The following is a 21,054-nucleotide window of genomic DNA, read 5'->3' as shown; positions in this document are numbered from 1 at the left end:
TCTAGACCTTTCCTTTCCTTTTCCATATTTGCTTGTGTCACCAGCTTCTGACAATTTTACTTTTTAAATACCTCTCAAATGCAGCCTTTCATTCATGTGGCTCCTTTATTTCAGAGCCTTCTTGCCAGATTATTATAATATTTTCTTAATTGCTCTGTAACTGTTTGGTCTTATTCTCTTCCACACTGAAGCCAAAACCACCTTTTTATTTATTTATTTTATTTATTTATTTTTGACAGGCAGAGTTAGACAGTGAGAGAGAGAGAGAGAGACAGAGAGAAAGTCTTCCTTTTTCTGTTGGTTCACCCCACAAATGGCTGCCACAACCAGTGCGCTGTGCCAATCCAAAGCCAGGAGCCAGGTGCTTCCTCCTGCTCTCCTATGTGGGTGCAGGGCCCAAGCACTTGGGCCATCCTTCACTGCCTTCCCGGGCCACAGCAGAGAGCTGGACTGGAAGAGGAGCAACCAGGACAGAATCCAGTGCCCCAACCGGGACTGGAACCCGGAGTGCCCGCACCACAGGCAGAGGATTAGCCAAGTGAGCCGTGGCGCCGGCCCAAAACCACCTTTTTAACACACTGATGTCATCATAACAGTCTGTTGTTTAAAATGTCCTCTGCAGGCTATTAAACCAGTTGAGTGATCTTTTAAGTCTCTACCATGATTTGCACCAAGGCCCTAAGAAATTCTGCTCAGAAATCTATGTCCTGAGCCTTTTATTATTACATAAGCCCTATTAAACCCTTCATGGTCCTTGAACCAGTCATGCTTATTCTTGCTTATTTGTCTCCTTGATGTAGTTATAGCTACTTGAAGTACTTTCTCTCCTGTTCTTTTTTTTTTTTTCTTCTTTTAAATTTTCCAAAATTTTACTTTAAGACCTCACATCCACTGGTTCATTCCTCAAATGCCTGCAGCACCTGCAATTGGGTTGGGTGGTGTAACCAGGAGTTGGTTACTCAATATAGATCTCCCACTTGAGTGGCAGGAACCCACCCACTTGAGCCATCATCTGCTGCCTTCCAGTGTCCGCGTTGGTTGGAAGCTGGAGTCAGGAGCTGGAGCCAGGAATCAAACCCAGGCATTCCCATAGGAAGCATAGGCTTCTTTACTGCAAGGCTAGACAATTGCTGTTCTATTCATCTTCTGCTGCTTCTCCTTTTTTTTTCTTTTTTTAATAATCGTAATATTCTCTGGTTTGCTAGATTTAGATTCAGATAGATCTATGTTTTTGGTCCCTGTAGTGCCTATTAGAAGTCTGTAGAGTGACACTTAGACTTTTTGTATTTCATATAAACGGTGAACTATTTAAAGATAAATATTCTGACTTGAATCTTTCCTTTCCCATCATTAGGTCTTTGACACACAGTGGAAGCTTAATAAATAAAATTGGATTCATTAATATTAAAGTTGGGGACTTGGAACAGTAGTATTACAAAGGTTGGGACAGCAGTAGAGATACTAGAAATAAAATGTATTTAGTTTGAAGTTTTGCTTAACTGTACAACTCTCGGGGCACAAAAGCACCTCTCGGGGCCAGCACTGTGGTATGGTGGGTAAAGCCGTGTGATGCTGGGGTCCTAGATAGAGAACCAGCAGCTCCACTTCCCATCCAGCTCCCTACCAATTTGCCTAGGAAAGCAGCAGAGGATGGCCCAGTGCTTGGGCCCCTGAACCCATGTGGGAGATCTGGAGGAGGCTACTGCCTCTTGGCTTCGGACTGGTCCAACCCCAGTGCTGTGGCCATTTGGGGAGTGAGCCAGCAGATGTAGAATTTCTGTTTGTCTCCTCTTCTCTCTTTGTAACTCTGACTTTCAAATAAGTAAATTTTATTTTTTTTAAAAAAAAGCACTTGTTTTCTCATTTTCACCATTGTAGTACCTGGCCCTTATTTCAAAAGTATTATTATTATATAAGCTGATTTCAAAAGTATTAGAATAGCAGCATTGTAGGTTAAATGATATAAACTATAAGGGAGATTACTCTCCTTTTATGTAGAAATGTTAAGGTTTTAAACTGCCTGGTGTGATATGTATTGGAGCATGACTGATGTGAAAGTTAGGGATCATTGTTAACAAATTTGAGGTATAAAATTCAAAAGAAGAACAGTGATCTTTGATAGCTGTTAAGGATATGAGGGCAGTGATATAATTACTATGTTTTTCAAAATATTAACTTTTGTTTGCAGCATCAAATGTTTTCAGCATTTTTCTCTAGGATATCGTGGATGTTACAGTAGATTAATTTGCTTGTGTTAGATGAATAAATGTACTCACATCTCTGCTTTTGTTTCTTTTCTGAAAGTAATTCTTTTTATTTTCAGTATTAACCTTCAAAGGAATAAAATGTAATTGGTAAGAAGTATTGTCTGCTGCCACTTTGAAGAAAATGTTCTAAGGTCAAATTGCAGAAAAACCTTTCTTTCTTTAGCAGTGAACATATCCTGAGACAACTACCCATGAAATAATTTAAAACAGCTATATGGGAGATTAGTATTTTTTCTTTTTTTTTTTTCTTAAAGATTTATTTTATTTATTTGAAAGACAGAGTTACAGAGAGAAGTAGATTCAGAGAGAGAGGTCTTCTATCCGCTGGTTCACTCCTCAGATGGCTGCAACGGCTGGAACTGCACTGATCCAAACCAGGAGCCAGGAGCTTCTTCTAAGTCTCCACATGAGTGCAGGGGCCCAAAGACTTGGATCATCTTCTGCTGCTTTCCAGGCCATAGCAGAGAGCTGGATCAGAAGAGGAGCAGCCTGGACTAGAACTGGCACCCATATGGGATGCTGGTGCCTCAGGCCAGGGCAAACCTGCTGTGCCACAGCGCTGGCCCCAGGAGATAATTTTCTGATACATGGATTGGCATTTTAAAATATTTTTTTAGGGGCCAGCTTTGTGGCCATAGTAGGTTGAGCTGCTGCCTGTAACGCTAGCATCGCATGTGGGCACTGGGATGAGTCCTGGCTGCTCCACTTCTGATCCAGCTCCCTGCTAACTTGCTGAGGGAAGCTGCAGAAGATGGCTCAAGTCCTGGGGCTCCTGAACCCATGTGGGAGACCTGTAGGAAGTTCATGACTTCAGCTTGGCCTAGCACTGACCATTGCAACCATTTGGGGAGTAAACAAGTGAATGGAAGACCTTTCTCTGTCTCTCCCTCTTTATCTCTAATTCTGCTTTTCAAATACATCAAATAAATCTTTAAAAATAAATAAATAAATAAATAAATACTTATTTAAAGTAATTGTTACCACATAATTGGTGTGAATGTAATTTTACTTCATCTTAGAATTTGTCATGTGAGAAACAGCATTTATTGTTTTTGAAGGTAAAGCTAGCTTTTTTTTTGCTATGAAAATGTTGTCTTTGAGAAAAAAATTCTGAGTATAGAAAGATGAATTAATTAGGCCCCCAAGTCTCTGCTTATGGAACTCAGATATGATCAATACATCTTTGATATGGACCTTACTTTTTTTTGTTACAGTTATGATGATGATGAGCTGATAATTTATTCTTTCTAGTATGCTGTAGGCCCAAATTTCTTTTTTTTTTTTTTTAAAGATTTTTATTTATTTATTTGAGAGGTAGAGTTACAGCGAGAGAGAGACAGAGAGAAAGGACCTCCTTCTGTTTGTTCACTCCTCAGATAGCAGCAACAGCTGGAGCTGTGCCGATCTGAAGCCAGGAGCCAGGAGCCTCCTCCAGGTCTCCCATGTGGGTACAGTGCCCCAAGGACTTGGGCTATCTTCCAGTGCTCTCTCATGCCATAGCAGAGAGCTGGATTGGAACTGGAGCAGCCGGGACTCAAACCGGCGCCCATATGGGATGCAAGCACCCCAGGCGGAGGATTAACCTACTGTGCCATGGCGCCAGCCCCAGCCCAGATTTCTTAAAATTTTTATCTGGAAGCTTGCTGACCACCATGGCTTTTTAAGTTAATTATTTGATACTACTTATTTTGTTTTGAAACAGGAAATCCTGCAGAAGAAACCCAGTAGTCTCCCTTATTTCAGGAATATTTTTGTTAGAATCACTATAAATTCATCATTATACATTATTGTAATTAAATCTTTTAAACAAGGAGAAACTTTCAAATAAGCTTCCCAACTTATACATTATACAAATGAGAGAAAATATCCTAAGGCATTAAGTGATTAATACAAGGTCAATATTAATAAATGACCTGGGATCTCTTACTTTGGTTTTCTGACTCTTAAGTCCATTCTAAGGTATTAGTTTCTGATTGTATTACTAGTTTTCTTATTGTATTACATAATGTCACTTTTTAGTCAGTAGAAAAATAAATTTTTTATACATTAAATACAGGAGAATTACAGGTTTTAGTGATACACAAACATTTTATGGACATGGTTGTTACCTTTCCTGAAACATAAAAATGTATGAAGTTTTGTGAAAACTTAAGTCTCCATATGTATGTGTGTGGTGGTACAGATTTCCATGATTGCTTTCTTTTAACTTTTTATTGTTAGTAATGAATGAATCTTTTTTTTTAAAGACTTATTTTTATTTATTTGAAAGACAGTTATAGAGAGAGAGAGAGAGGTCCTCTATTCCGTTGGTTCACTCCCCAAATGACCACAATTGATCCAAAGCCAGGAGCTTCTTCCAGGTCTCCCATGTGGGCACAGGGGCCCAAGGAGTTGGGCCATCTTCCACTGCTTTACCAGGCCACAGCAGAGAGCTGGCTCAGAGTGGAGCAGCCAGGACACAAACCAGTGCCCATGTGGGCCGCCAGCACCGCAGGCTGGTGCTTTAACCCGCTGCACCACAGCGCCAGCTCCAAATCTTTTATTTTGTATTTTACATTTGTATAGTTTCTAAACAGTTTTGCTGTTTAAACACGTAGGCCCATATTAAACATTGTCAGGCAATTAAGCTGAAAGTATCATAAACAATTTGTGAATCAGATGGAAAACCTTAAGCTGACTGCTAAAGTTTCCGAGCCTTCTTTTTGCATAGATCCAATAACCAGTCTATGAATGAATTTACTGTTTGTGTAAAGCCTTCTGAACTAGGCAAAATGAGTTTTCTCATACCATTAAGTACTTACAACATGACTCAGTGTAACGTACATTTTTTTAAGATTTATTTATTTATTTGAAAGGCAGAGTTAGAATTGCATAGGGAGAGAGAGAGAGAGAGAGAGAGAGAGAGAGAGAGAGAGAGAGACATCATCCATCTGCTAGTTCGCTCCCCAATGGCCTCAGCAGCCAGAGCTGGGTGAACTGAAGTCAGGATCCAGGAGCTTCTTCTGGATCTCTCACATGTATGCAGGACTTGGGCTGTCTTCTACTGCCTTCTCAGGTGCATTAGCAGGGAACTGGATGCGAAGTGGAGCAGCCAGGACTTGAACCATCCCCATATGGGTTGCCAGCACTGCAGGCAGCAGCTTTACCTGCTATACCACAGCACCGGCTCCTGAATCATACATTTAACTTTAAACATGTAACTGCTATTTTGCTTTACAGTACTTTGAAGATGTTGTTTGAATTAATGTAAAAATCTTCTGAAGCACTAGAAGATATTTGAATTAATGAGAAGAAAAAAAACCCCACAGTATGTTTTTAGTATCAAGAAAAGGAATTTCAAATCATTACACGATTTATAGAATTCTGCCAAAATCTTGGTTTTTCCATTTCTTAGGGTAGGTTTATAGAAATACAGGGACTTGTTTAAGGAGTAGGAACTTTAAAGATTCTGCATACAGATTACTATATTTCTTTCTAGATAGACTTTAATCATCTTTAATTTCATCATCTTTGAGCTGTCCTGTTTCCCAGCAACTAGGTTATATGGCTTATTTGTACTCTTTAGATCTTAGTTGATAATAATGATGCCATTTTCATTTAAGTCCCTGCTAGGTGCCAGATGTGCTAATAAACTAGCATGAGTTATTTAATTTAATATTTACAGTTACAAGATGAACTATTCCCATTTTTGAGAAAACAAGGTTGGAGAAATTAATTAGCGTTCCTTTAACATCTCACTGGTAGTAAATAGCATAATCAAGATTCAAACCAAGTCCAAAGCCTGTACAAGGATACTTTAGAAAGTTAGTGGAAATGCAATTAAAAGATAAGTTTGTTTTGGTGCAGCAATATTGTAAGTCCATGCATAATCTTTTTCTTTTTAAGACCCCTTACATTGTATACACTGCTATCACTCTATTTGTCATGCTTATTTATTTATTTTGAAAGTAAGAGTTGTATAGAGAGAGGGAGAGACAAGGGAAAGGGATGGGGGTCTTCCATCTACTGATTCACTCCCCTAGATGGCTGTAATGGCCAGCGCTAAGTCAGCTTGAAGCTAGGAACCAGTAGCATTTATTTATTTGTTTTGTATTCGTTCATTCATTCGTTCATTCATTTTTTAAGGAATACAAATCTCATAAGTACAACTTTAGGAGTATAGTTATTCTCACCATACCCACCCTCCCACTTATACTCCCACTCCTCCCCCTATTACCTCTCCCCTTCCCAGTCCCATTCTCCATTAAGATTAATTTTCAGTTAACATTGTTAATTGAAGACCTGCTCTATACTAAGTAAAGATTTCAACAATTTGCCCCCCCCACACACAGAAACTGTTTTTGAGATCTAGTTTTACAGCTAATTCTCATAATACAACTCATTGAAAACAGAGGTCCTGCATAGGGAGTTGGTGCACAGTGACTCCTGTTGTTAATTTAACAAGTAACACTCTTAAGTGTGATGTCAGTGACCACCTGAGGCCCTGGACATGATCTGCCTAGGCTATGGAAGCCTTTTGAATCCATAAACTCCATCAATATTTAGACAAGGCCATAAGCAAAGTGGAAGTTCTCTCCTTCCTTTAGAGAAAAGTACATCCTTCTTTTTTTTTTTTTTTTTTTTTATTTATTTATTTTTTTTGACAGGCAGAGTGGACAGTGAGAGAGAGAGACAGAGAGAGAAAGGTCTTCCTTTTGCCGTTGGTTCACCCTCCAATGGCCGCCGCTGCAGCCGGCGCACCGCGCTGATCCGATGGCAGGAGCCAGGAGCCAGGTGCTTTTCCTGGTCTCCCATGGGGTGCAGGGCCCAAGCACCTGGGCCATCCTCCACTGCACTCCCTGGCCATAGCAGAGAGCTGGCCTGGAAGAGGGGCAACCGGGACAGAATCCGTCGCCCCAACCGGGACTAGAGCCCGGTGTGCCGGCGCCGCAAGGTGGAGGATTAGCCTAGTGAGCCACGGCGCCGGCCAGTACATCCTTCTTTGATGGCCACTTCTTTCCACTGAGGTCTCACAGAGACCCTTCTTGTAGAACATTTTTTGCCACAGTGTGTTGGCTTTCCATGCCTGAAATGCTCTCATGGGCTTTTCAGGCAGACTTGGAAGCCTTAAGGGCTGATTCTGAGGTCAAAGTGCTACTTAAAGCAATTGTCATTCTATGGACTGCTTCCCATGTTGGAACATTCTCTCCTTTTTAATTCTATCTATTATTATTTTCAGACACTTGATCCTATTTATATGATCACTTTAACACTTTATCTATGTTCATTTTAACACTTAATATGATCACCTTAACACTTAAGATGGCATTTTTACCAGCTAGTTTAATGGGATTTGGGGTTCCATGACAAGTTTTAAACTGTACCCTTAGAAGTAAGTCCATAGAAATGTATGCAGAACTAGACAGTATTACAGTTAGAAACTTCCTCCTCCTTCTCTTATTCCCACTCTTACTATTTTTTTACTGAGATCTATTTTCAGTTGACTTTATACACAAATGATTAACTCTGTGTTAAGGAACCAGCAGCTTTTTCCAGGTCTCCCATGTCAATGGCAGGGACCCAAGCACTTCCACTACTTTTCCCAGGCCATTAGCAGGGAGCTGGAGTGGAAGTGGAACAGCTGAGATTTGAACTGGTGCCCTTATGGGATGCTAGCATCACAGGCAGTGGCTTTACCTGCTACTCCACAATGCTGGCCCCTCTGTTTTATTTTATATTAGATTATTTCACAGTGTAACTGAACTTTTGGTTTCTCATTTCTGAAATATTAGACCTCCTTAAGAACTTCTTAAGTGCTGTTAATAAGCTTCTCTACCCATCTTTCTCTCCCTTTTACTCTTTCTCTCTCTTTTTTTTTTGAATTGTTTTTCCCTTACACAAAGTGTGGCCAAGATTAAGGCCTTTTGGGATGCTGATTGATTGTTTTATTTCATGCAGACGCAGGTAATCCCCAGAAAACAAATACTTCTTGACTTTGGAGACTACTAATGTTTTAATGAAATGTGCTTGCTGAGCACTGGCATTCCTTGTAGCATACTTGAAACTCTGAGAAGTATTTTTGGAAAGAAAATCTTTTTAAAGTTGGTTTAAGGCCATTTCACAAACTTACTTGACTGAACCCATACTGTGCATTATTTGATACAGTATCTTTAGTCTATTTCAGTAGAAGCTTTATGTCTTTTCTGTGAGGCCTCTCTGCTAATTCTGTAATAATTTAGTAATATTAACTAATTCTAATCAATTACATAGTATATAAAACTAATATTATTTTGTAATCCCAAAGCAACTAATCTTCAGTTTCTGAAAGTGGTATACTTCTCAAGTGGCTTTTAAAATTTATTCTCAAGAGGCATGGAAATCCATCTAAGCTTCGTTCCTGCTTATAGGTAAAAATTTAATGTTCTGTCTCTCTTATTCTTGTCTCTGTTTTTAACAGCTATTTTTAAATGCTAGCAATAAGGTGGCAGACAAGAACCAGAAAGACCTTGCCAACAAATTACTGACAGAAATGAATGAGGACCAGGTATCTACAAAGCCTGCATCTTGTTTCAGCTGAAGTTCAAAATCAGTCAATGAGAGCACCTATTCCTGTACTTTTCGTCTTCTCTTAAAATATACAAATGTTATTTAGCTGTAATATTCATTATTTTTTGAAATAATTCAGAAATTAAAAATTCCTTTTATCTTAAGGACAAATAACTTTATGGTTGATATAAGCGATCAGCAGGATTCCATCTGTGTGTGTGTGTGTGCTCTTTTCAGTTTAAGGAGATATGAAGTACAGGAATGGCATGCCAAGATCAATGCTGTTCACCTGGTGGTGACCCCGTATTTTGGGAGCTTCCTTCTCTAAGCACTGTGGTGTATTGGGGTCTCAGGGCTTTGTGAAAATGTATGGTTGTTGTTAACATCTTGATTCTTTGCTTCTTATTGACAAGCAATGATTATAATTCAATGGACAACTGGAATCCTGGAGGAAGGGAAATTAACTCCTCAAGAGTTAATTTAGCATAAAATTTGATAGTTTTCTGTTGCAAAAGTTCAACTCCAGATGGATATAATAAGCCCAAATATGTCATTTATGTTCTCATAATACATTAGGTAAATTTTGTTGTAGAAAAATTGCTACATATAAAATTGCTTTATTTTTCTTTCTTAATATGTTTGTGAGAATTCTCACATGATCTCTTTTGTTAACATTATTTTAATGTCTGGATTTGAAAATAAGAGTTGTATAAAAAGAAGCATTATAATTATTATTTTCTATTCTGGATGTCAAGTATCAGATTACAGAGTACTGTGTTATTTCAGATTTCTTCGAAAGTGTTAGTCCCTCTGAAGGACTACTTATATACATTAATAAAACAATTTTAATAGTCTCTTAGAAGCTTATGTTACAATTCAACATTGTAGGTGAAATGAAGTTTTTTTTCTTGCTCTCCTGGGTGAAGTGTAGCACAGATCTTATTTGTGTGGAATTCTGCTGTATGCAGAATGTTTACACCATTTTATTATTTATTACCTTTATTATATGATATGTTAATTCTATGTAATTTTGTTTATTTTTTTAAGATTTATTTTTTTGAGAAGCAGAGAGAGAGGTCTTCCATCCGCTGGTTCAATCCCTAAATGGCTACAAGGGCTGGAACTGAGCCAGTCTGAAGCCAGGAGCCAGGAACTTCTTCCATATCTCCCATATGAGTGCAGGGACCCAAGTACTTGGGCCATCTTCCCACCGTTTCCCAGGCCATTAGCAGGGAACTGGATTGGAAGTGGAACAGCACAGGTGGAGGCTTAGCCTACTAAGCCACTGTGCCGGCCTCATAATTTTGTTTCACAACATCAACAAAAACCAAAATTCTAGAGTAAATGATTTTCCTAAAAGTGGAGAGCTAAGCTCAGCACTACTAGGATCTAAGCAGTTCTCTTTGTACTCAATTCTTTTGCTGGAATGACTTTGCTTCAGATCATAGTATATATGAGAATTCTTGAAAGGAAATTTTTAGAACTATTTTTTTTTAATTTTTTTTTATTTTTTGACAGGCAGAGTGGACAGACTGTGGACAGACAGTGAGAGAGAGAGAGACAGAGAGAAAGTCTTCCTTTTTCTGTTGGTTCACCCCACAATGGCTGCTTGCAGCTGGCGCGCTGCGGCCGGCGCACCGTGCTGATTCGAAGCCAGGAGCCAGGTGCTTCCCCTGGTTTCCCATGCAGGTGCAGGGCCCAAGCACTTGGGCCATCCTTCATTGCCTTCCCGGGCCACAGCAGAGATTTGGACTGGAAGAGGAGCAACCAGGACAGAACCGGCGCCCCAACCGGGACTAGAACCTGGTGTGCCGGCGCCACAGGCGGAGGATTAGCCTATTAAGCCACGGTGCTGGCCAGAACTATTTGTTTTTACAACATTCTGGTCCTTGTTTTGTTTCATAGTGACTGACCCTAGTATGGGTATAATAGTCATGTTCATTTTTTTAATACTGTTGCTGTTAGTTTTTTATTTTTTTCTATGAATGTACTACCCTGAAATTTAACACATTGGACAATATTAGACAAAATAGAGCTAGTTTTTATTTTCTGTAACAGCTTTTGGCATTAAAGGTTGCCTTCTCAAGAAGGATGACAGTGTTCATAGATATGTATTTCATTTTCTGTATCTGCCTCAAATTTTCCATTTTATAGGAAAATAGGTATACCTTATCATTTCTAAATATTAAGATTAATTGGAGTCTATACCGAGCACTTCACTTTTAACCTAAGGTTTGGAAACTTCAGCGCACAAGATTATTTTAGCTATCTTTTATGCGTGCTAATGGATTGAAACTTTAAAAGTTCAAGTATATTTTTAAAAATAAATTAAAATAGAATTTCCAGTTACAGACTTCCCTCCCTTCCTCTAGAGATTGTCCATTGTTTTCAAAAAGCATGTATTAAGCTTGATGTTTTCTCCTCAAAACTTTTCAATATAATGAGTGAAGGTGCCCTTACCGTGACTTATTTTCTGTTAAGTAGGTAACTTCTTTTGCAGGTTTTAGTGTTTCAGAGATACATTTCATTGAAAGATGACTATAGTGCATGTTAAATACTTACTTTTTCAGGTTTTCAGAGAAAAGGTTTCCTAACTGAACAAAATCTTGAACACATTTGTTGATATCTTGTGTTTTGTTCTCTTCTGGTAGGTGTTTCAGGGACAGTTGGATTGTTTGGCCGTCTCAACCATTCAGGCTTTGACAGCAGTGATGAACAAGTCTCCAGCTGCTAAGGTGAAACATATAGCTGCAAGCTTTAAAAGGTGTCAGATGTACCAGTTTTCACTATATAGGTCCCATAGTGCTGTATACACAGTCTGTGACACAAATGATTTCATTCCTGATTAAATAGCTTACAAAATATATTAGTATAAGTGCTATTTTGTTGATAATTTTAAAGACCTGGATGGCACTACCTTAGGATTTTAAAAAAACCATTTATGACCAAACCACGAACTAGAGATTTATAATGTTGGTTAAAGAATGGGAAGATAGCTCTGGTATTGAGATAGGAAAATGTTCAGTTTAAGTGTACTCTATGGCTAGTTAGTTGAAGGGACTTTTATATCAGTTTTTCCTTTATTAATGAAATAATCATTCTTCACCTGTTTTATCAGTTCATGACTCACTATAATATCAACATTTCTCATGTGTGAACAGCCAGATCAGTTCAATACTTGTTTTTCAAGGTTGGATGATCTTGAAAATTCTGATTCATTGTTTTTATAGTCACTTATCCTCAGAGTTTTCTGTCTCTCCTCACTCACTGCCACTGAGTGTCCTGTCCAGTTAACACTGGTAGTTAGCACATGAGTAATTACAAGTTTAGTGGAGGCATCCATGTAAAATGAAAGGCATAGTGCCAGGCATGTGGTGCCTGCTCAGTAAATGTTACTGTTATTATTATTACCTTACATTCTTATCTGCCACTTCTAATACAAGAGTCTTCAAAAAGTTTATGAAAAATGTCTTCGAAAAAAACTATGTGTGGATTTTGAAGTTTTTTGCAGGAAAATAAATTCATCTTTTAATTCCATTTTTTCATGAACTTTTGAAGTATTCTCTTATACTTCATGCCTCACCTTTCCGGTACTGGAAGTACAGTGATGACTTCTGATCCCGGAGCCATTCCTTCAGTTGTATGCCTTAGTTTCCACTGGTTTTTGTAGAAGACTTAACTTTTGTCTTAGACATGTTGCTGTAACTACTGGTTAGGTTCCTATGGAACAGGATTCCTTAGCTTTGACAGTTTGATTTGTGACTTTAATCTCAAGTTAATATAGTTTCTGTAAGGAAGAAGTCATTTTAGTTCTGCATAATTGTTTTATGGGACAGCAAATTGCTTGTATACTGAAAATCAAACTAAAAAGATGTTCAAGTCTCTTTAGAAGATACATTTTTTTTTTGGGCTATGAAATACCTTGCTTGGTTTAAATGTCATACTATGTAACGGTACCTTTATTTTATTTTACGTAGTAATACCTTTTGAAAAAAGGTTTTCCTTCCTATCTTTGATCCATGTTCAACTAGTTCTCTTCCCCAGAGACAATCGAGCTTATTGGCTTTAAGTCTTTTGACTGTCTACATTTCTGACTAAATTAATAGACCAATTTATTAAGTTCCAGGTTTTTTATTTGAAAGGCAGAGTTAGAGTAAAAGAGAGAGAGAAAGAGGGAGAGAGAGATATCTTCTGTCCACTGGTTCACTCCCCAGATAGCTGCAACAGCCAGGGCTGGGCCAGGCCAAAGCCAGGAGCCAAGAGCTTCATCCAGGTCCCCAATCCAAGTGGGTGGTGGGGTCCCAAGTACTTGGACCAGTCTCTACTGTTTTTCCCAGGCCATTAGCAAGGATAGGAAGTAGAACAGCTGGAACTCAAATGGCACCCATATGGAATGCTGGCATTGCAGGTGGTGTCTTTAACCTGCTGTGCCACAATGCCAGCCCCAGTTACCTTTATATTTTACTTTATGGTTTTGAATGTTTTTGCTTCAGAAATAAATGTGACTAAATGAACTTGGTGCTCCAGATAATTTAGACTATTTAGATACAAAGAACAGAGAGAAAACTTTTTGTAATCACTTTTTTTGCTAGTCAATACTCAGAACTGCCAGGATTCTTTAGTCCTTCGAGCCTGCTGTCTATTTCTTCTTATTCCCAAAGTATCCTTGTATTTTCTCTATTTTTATTTTGACTTCACCTAATACTCTACTGATAATAAATGAAGAGAAGAAACCAATGGAACTGTTATATGCCCTAATCTGCAAATAGTATATTTCTATAACACATGATTATTCCTATTTTCATTTTTTATATTTTAGTAGATTATGATAACTTTTTTATTCCATATATGTATATAATGGAACCTATTTTAAGATGAACATGTGATCCAAAAAGTGTTTAATTCATAATCTTTTTGAAATATTAAGTTAATTAGCTTAGATGGATATTATTCAATATATTTAATATTCCATCAAATTCATTCTTTGAAAATGCTTTAATATATTGTTTCCCACTCTCCTAGGAAGTATTTAAAGAAAGAATTGGTTATACACATATGTTTGAAGTATTAAAATCTATGGGTCAGCCAGCATTGGAACTACTTAAAGAACTAATGAATATGGTGAGTTTCTACCCTTTATTAAAACAAATTCCACATCTCAAATTTCATAAATGGTAACTAACCTTTTATCTTCTATGTTGCTTTTCAGGCCGTAGAGGGTGACCACACTTCAGTTGGTATTTTGGGCATAAGTAATGTCCATCCTCTTTTGCTTCTCATCCAGTGGCTTCCAGAACTAGAATCACATGATTTGCAAATCTTCATCTCTGATTGGCTGAAAAGAATTTGTTGTATTAATAGGCAGAGTCGAACTACTTGTGTCAATGCAAACATGGGAATTAGAATCATCGAAACTCTTGATTCTCATTCTTCCCTCCATCAAACTTGTGCTGAGAACTTGATTGCAATCCTTGGTTCCTTGGGGAGTCAGTCAGTGAGCTCAGAAGAAATCCGTCGACTGTTGAGATTGCTGAGAGTGGATGAAGCTGAGCATATTCACCCTTATACCATTCCTGTCACTCGAGCAATCCTGACAATGGCCCGGAAACTAAGTCTAGAGAGTGCACTGCAGTACTTTAATCTGTCACATAGTATGGCAGGAATTTCTGTGCCTTCCATACAGAAATGGCCCGGGTCTGCCTTTTCTTTTAGTGCGTGGTTTTGCTTAGATCAAGACCAGTTGACTCTTGGCGCTGCTAACAAAGGAGGAAAGAGAAAACAGTTGTACAGGTACTGGTACAAGTTGTAGAATATAAATGAATACTGTTATAACAATATGTGCTGTGATTTTAAAACTGAAAAAAGCATTTGCAAGGATCTAGTTTTTAAAAAATTTATCTGAAACTTCTTCATCCTTAGGATGCACACTTTAATTGAAAGTACTTTTTTGTTTTCATGACAATTGCATATCTCAGATATTTTTCTGGTCAGGTTCTGAGGCTAGTTTGGAAATAGTTTCTGCTGAAAAATAGTGTAAACATAGAGAAAAAAATAAATTTGAATCTTGATCTCTCAGTTCCCCTGAAGGTGCTGTATATTTATATGAAGAATCAGAAAGTCTTCATGTGTGTGCTCATCCAGACTTACGTAGCTAATAATTGTTAATATGACTTTTTATTTTAAGATCTTAAATTATGCTTTTTGAATTTTATTTGGGAGAATTTTGAAAATTTCTAGTATTGCTATAGTTTGCTAATGGAATTCCTCTTATAATGCTGCCTTTTATAATTTTTTGAACTCTTATACCCAAAAAATTTTTAAAATGACTTTGAAACAAGGTTAGAATGGTGTGTGAAAATAAAATTAAAGTCACAGATTTTTTTTTTTAATATTTAGTTATTTGTTTGAAAGGCAAGTGACAGAGAGACAAAGAGACAGATCTTGCATCCCCTGTGTCACTCCCAAAATTGCGACCACAGTCATGTTTGGGCTAGGCTGAAGCCAAGAGCCAGGAACTCTATCCCGGTCTCCCATGTGGTGGTAGGGCCAAAGTATTTGTGCCGTCTTCCATTGCCTTCCAAGGTGCATTAGCAGGAAGCTAGATTGGAAGCAGAGAAAATAGAACCATTGCTCCATTATGGGCTGCCCACATTGCAAGCAGTGTCTTAACCTGCTTAGCCATGATGCTGATCCCCACATAACTGTTTTTAAAGATATTCCTGGTAGCCTTAAGGTTCTGGTGCTTTCAGAGATGATGAAACTGAACAACTGAATTCAAAAGTTCTGATAATAGATGTTTTTGTTAGCTTTTTTACAGGAAGTGGAATGGGTTTTGAAGCTTTTATTACCCATTCAGGTATGTTGGTTGTGGCAGTGTGCACAAAAAGAGAATATGCAACAGTGATGCTTCCTGATCACAGTTTCTGCGATTCCCTCTGGGTAAGGCGTTAGGTCATCGCATTGAACTTCTTGATTCTCTCCTTTAAAAAACACACAATTAACATAAGAATTCTTTGAGAGACCATTAATTTTCACTTTAAAAGTTCTGTTCATATTAAAGCTTATCTATAAAGAGTTTACTTTTGTTTACTCTTTTGTTAAATTCAGCAGTGATCAGTTTTCTGCTGAAAATTAAAATGAAGTGTTATAATGTCTTTATGATTTTCTAGAAGCAAATATGGTTTTGAATTTGAGTTTAAAACAAGATGATAGGTTGTCAAAATGCATACCTATTGCTTTTCTATAAATATACAATGCTTCTTATTAGGAAAATTGATTCTAAAAAATACTTAGTGCTTGAAAGTGCAAAAAAGATGCTGTTATAATTTGTATAAATTTTCTAGTATAGGCCTAAGTGGCTTTGGAGTACCATAGAAAAAACTGATGTTCATTTTGAGACCATCATCTTAATCAGCATTTAGCTATGCTCAACCTTAATATTTACAGTGCATATACACTATTACAGAGTAGTACTCTAAAAAATTTTGTTATTCCAAAGACCTATGTAATTTTAGCCTTTTAAATGTATGTTTTACTTCATCAGCACAACATAACCATTGTTCACATGCCTGGAAAAAGGCCCTTTGGTCAGAGTCTAGTGTATATCTACGACAATGGACAACAGAAGGTATCTGCCCCTCTGAGATTTCCTGCCATGAATGAAGTAAGTGTAGCCTACTCTTTACAGGCTCATTGATTGAGAACTCTTGAAAATTTCAGTTAGTGTAGAAGGCTCTGCTTATTCTGAATATGTGCCTCACAGTTTCAAACTGTTTTCTATATACCAAGACAACAGTGAGTTAATATTCTTTTCATTAAATGATCTCAAGGAATGTATAAAAGGGAGAAAAGAATTCAAGGGAAAAAATGTAGTTAGGGCTTGTATAAAAAGACTTAAAATGGGAAAGCCCGGGAAATGAATAGAGCAGAACAAAGTATTATTTAATAAAGAACTTCAAGTATACAAAATTCTTAAGAGAATACTGTGATAGCCATTTGTTTGCATCCCCATTAAATTTGAAACAATAATGAAGAAATCTTTAAGTCTTCACATTTTAGTTAAATATAAGATAGAAGTTACTTACTTTGATGGTTCTCAAAGAAGACTAGTGTAAAAGTTCTTTGAGAATTCTTGTATAATTTTGAGAGGGCCTTTTCTGAAAATGATAGAATGGAGTAAATGAATTCTCAAGTCCAGAATTCAGGTAATCTCACGTTGCTTTTCATCTTGATGACCGTTTCAGGATAAACTGTAAACAGAATTATCATGATGTGTTTATAAATTGTGAGGAAGATTTCTCTATTTTATAACAGTAACATTAAAATTGTTTCACAATACACATTCCTTAAAAATTCAGAGATAGGCATTTTGCCTAGCTGTTAAAACATTGGTTAAGGTACCCAACTCTGACTCCTGACTCCAGCTTCCTGCTAATACAGACTCTGGGAGGCAGAGGTAATAGCTCACGCAGAAGAATTTGTGCTACCCACATGGGAGATCTGGACTGAGTTCCTGGCTCTTGGCTTCAGCCTGCCCTCAGGGCTATGGCATGCACCTGGAGAGTGAACCAGCAGGTGAAAGTGCTCTCTCATTCCCTCACTTGCTCTCTGCATCTCAAATAAAAATAAATAAAATTTTTCTAATTTCACAATCTTACCAAGGAATATAAAGTGAGTATAAAGGTAACGCATCCAAATTCTGTTGGTCAAAGGTAACTTTGTTAGTGATTTCTTATGTATACATGTTCATGTCCACCCCATGATACACTGACAGTAAAGCTATTTCATTTTTATTTTCAATCTATTTGATTAATTGTATAAGAATATAAATTGAATTGAATTTTTTGTATGTTTCTTAATTTTTAGCCTTTTACTTCCTGCTGCATTGGTTCAGCTGGGCAAAGAACCACCACTCCTCCACCATCCCAAATCCCAGATCCACCCTTTTCATCTCCCATTTCCCCTCATCGATCATCATTTGGTGGAATTCTGTCATCAGCCTCCAGGGGAGGAACAGCAGAAAAGTCAAAATTGACTACCAAATTGATATCAGCTGGAACCCAAGACAGTGAATGGGGATGTCCCACGTCTCTGGAGGGTCAGCTAGGGTCTGTTATTGTCTTCTGTGAAGCACTACAGCCTCCTCAAGTGAAGACGTTATATTTAGCAGGTGAGCATGTACAAATATACTATTTAATTAAACTTATTAGAGTTTTTCCTGTTATCTAAATATATTCTGAGAAATGTATTTTATTTGATGGGTATATTACCTTTAATTGAAGCTGAAAGGGAAGAAGTAGCATCATATACCAGTTGAAGGCATAAATAGAGCAAACCTTTGGAAAGTATTTTTTTTTTTTTAAGATTTATTTGAAAGACAGAGTTACAGAGAGAGGTAGAGACAGAGAGAGAGGTCTTCCATCCACAGGGTCACTCTGCAGATGGCCTCAATGGCCAGAGCTGACCATTCCAAAGCCAGGAGCCAGGAGCTTCTTCTAGGTCTCCCACATGGGTTCAGGGGCCCAAGCATATGGGCCATCTTCTACTGCTTTCCCAGGCCATAGCAGAGAGCTGGATTGGAAGTAGAGCAGCCAGGACACAAACCAGCACCCATATGTGATTCTGGCACTGCAGGTGGAGGCTTAGCCCACTGTGTCACAGTGCCAGCCCCTAAACTTGTAAAATTTTTACAATTCGTGTATTAATATACCCAGAATTCACAAAGGCAGTAAAATTAGAAGACCTTAAATAAGATTATAAACTTTTTTATTTTGGGTTTCTCTTTTATTTGGGAATTATTTTAAGCATACATACTAATTGGTGCCATTGGTTCCTGACTGCATTTAATTTAATATAGCAGGATGTTCAGGAGTTAAGATTAGCAGTCATTTACATTGCAGAATAGCTTATTTTTTGTCAATCTTTTATAGATTGCAGAGGAGTTTTGAGATAAAGGAAACTGTCCAGACATTCAAAGTTTTATGTTATCATTACTTTGAAACTCACTAATATTTCAAGATCATCTATAGAAAAATTCGTTAATATGTCATTTAATGTAATTATTACAATTACATAGTTTAGATTTTGTTCTTACAATTTGTCATATATGCAATTCTGCTCTTACAAGGAAATGTTATATAGTATTTTTAAGTGATTATTTCTTATAGCTGTGTATTTCCTTGGGTTCAAAATGCATGATGTACTTAGGTTTTCTATAAATTTTAATATTGATACAAACCTCACATTCTAAATACGTTGATCGGTTTGTACTTATGGTTTTTCTTCTGTTTATGGATTTAAGGATAAATTCCCAAGATAATTATTTGAAGTGAGTGAATATATTTATGACTCTGAATACATATTTCCTAATCAGTTTCCAGAAGAAATATGTCAATTCCCAGGCCTTGTCAATAACACTTAAGTGTTCCAGGTTCACCATAGCCTCAATGAAGTAGAATGGTCCATTCTATTTCCTCTATTTTTAGATGTGAAATAGAACCTTGTTTTAATTTATATTTGTTTGATTTTTAGTACAGTTGAGAATATTTTCCTACTTATTTGCTGTTCCATTTCTGTGATGTGTATTCAGATTTTTGATTGAATGTTTTGCTATTCTAAGACATTTGAATTGTTTTACATTAGATAAACAGATCAGTTTCTTTCTGTTAATTTTTGAATGCCATGTAAAATTTTCTTTCTGTAGTGGAAACTGATTCATTTCCCAACTTTTCTGGATTTTGGATAAATTGGAGGTGATAAAAACACACGTCTTAATGTGTTTTAACTGTTATTTAAATAACTTTAAACAGCTAAATTTTAAATCTGTTCTGATAATACAGAACAAGTAGGCCATGTGTATTCAATGATGTGTGTGTATGTGTATAAATAATTTTCAGGTCCAAATTGTTTAAGTCCTTGGAAATGTCAAGAGTCTGACATGGCCGACCTGCCTGCTAACGTCCTTCTTCACTACACAGCAAAGGTCAGAGCAAATGCAGAACTGCCCGTCTTCCTATAACTATGGTGTGCACGAAAACTCCTCTTCTGTTCCTTTTGTGAATTCAGTAGGTAATTGAGAAGGGCGGGCTGGAATTCGAATACTATTTTTAAGAATTAATTAATTTCAAATGAAGGTGAGAAGCAGTAAAAATTAAGGTGCATCTCCTTAACTAGGGTATTGATGTTATTTTGTGTCATGCCAACAGCATGAATGGGAATGGTTGTAGTTGGAATTTATGTGAATCAGTTGACTGTTCAGCAAATGAAACTTTTTGAATTTGTGTTCTAGTTTTTTGGGGAGGAGAGATGAGACAGAATTGTGCTCAACCTTTTGTGTGTTTTTGAAATGTGATACAGAAAACAGAAAAAGGAAAGAAAAAATGTTTACTTCAGAAGGAGAGAGAAGAAACCATATGTGTGCTTTATACAGTCCTTTTTCTTTCAAGGCCTTATCTACTGAAAGTTGAGTCAGTGAAGACAGGGAGAGAAGACTAAAGGTAGCATTAGGAGGAAGAAAAGGGAGAAATGGCATAAACAACCTCATCTGCCTTTGCTACATTCAATGTTACACTGACTCAGCAGTGCTTCGACTGTGTGATTAGGGTCGTGGAAGCTTTCTGGATTAGGCAGCTGGTACTGGATCATAATTTATTACTTTTGAGTGTTTTATTATATTTAACTAATAAAATTTACTTAGTTTGATAAATTTCAAATCTAGATAGAAGTCCAAAGAGTAATAAAGTGACATCCCATATACTCTCCACCAAAATCACGAGTTACTAACATTTTGCCATACTAACTTAATTTATCCATCTCAAATCATCTATGGAAGCAGATTGACCTTGCTATAAAGATATTTTATCACTTGATAATTTATATAACCAATTACCTAAGAAAATGGAACATGATTTATCTAATATATAGTCTATAATCAGATTTTCCCAAAATGTTTAGCTTTTAATAAACTAATTCTGGACCTAGTCAAGTTTCATTCAATGCATTGCTTTTGCCTCTTGAGTCATCTGTTTTTTAACAGTGACTTTGTAATTTATTCATTTTTCATTTATTTCAGAGGCAGAGAGAGAGCTGCCATCCATTGGTTCACTCCCAGGTGCTTGTGAAGGCCAGAGTTAGCTGAAGCTATTTGGATGTCAGAGATCCATTTACCAATGTCTCACAGGGTATATATTAGCAGGAAGCTTCTTTCAAGAATAGAGTTGGGATTCAAACCAGGGAACTGTGATACAGGGTACAAGCATCCCAA

General features: G+C 37.2%; 1 protein-coding gene across 1 annotated transcript in view; it reads left to right on the top strand.

The window, feature by feature from the left end:
• NBEAL1 (neurobeachin like 1) overlaps positions 1–21,054 on the top strand; it is a 211,464-nt gene that overhangs the window by 80,002 nt on the left and 110,408 nt on the right. The window contains 8 exon segments of the mRNA XM_051849252.2: positions 8,704–8,790; positions 11,444–11,527; positions 13,815–13,913; positions 14,002–14,582; positions 15,599–15,731; positions 16,336–16,455; positions 17,658–17,961; positions 19,688–19,773. Coding sequence (XP_051705212.2) covers positions 8,704–8,790; positions 11,444–11,527; positions 13,815–13,913; positions 14,002–14,582; positions 15,599–15,731; positions 16,336–16,455; positions 17,658–17,961; positions 19,688–19,773 — 1,494 coding nt within the window.

The sequence above is a fragment of the Oryctolagus cuniculus genome, chromosome 3, assembly GCF_964237555.1.
Source record: "Oryctolagus cuniculus chromosome 3, mOryCun1.1, whole genome shotgun sequence".
In the NCBI taxonomy this organism is placed as follows: Eukaryota; Metazoa; Chordata; class Mammalia; order Lagomorpha; family Leporidae; genus Oryctolagus; species Oryctolagus cuniculus.
Note: the sequence above shows the minus strand (reverse complement) of the source record. Positions and strands in the feature narration are given on the sequence as shown.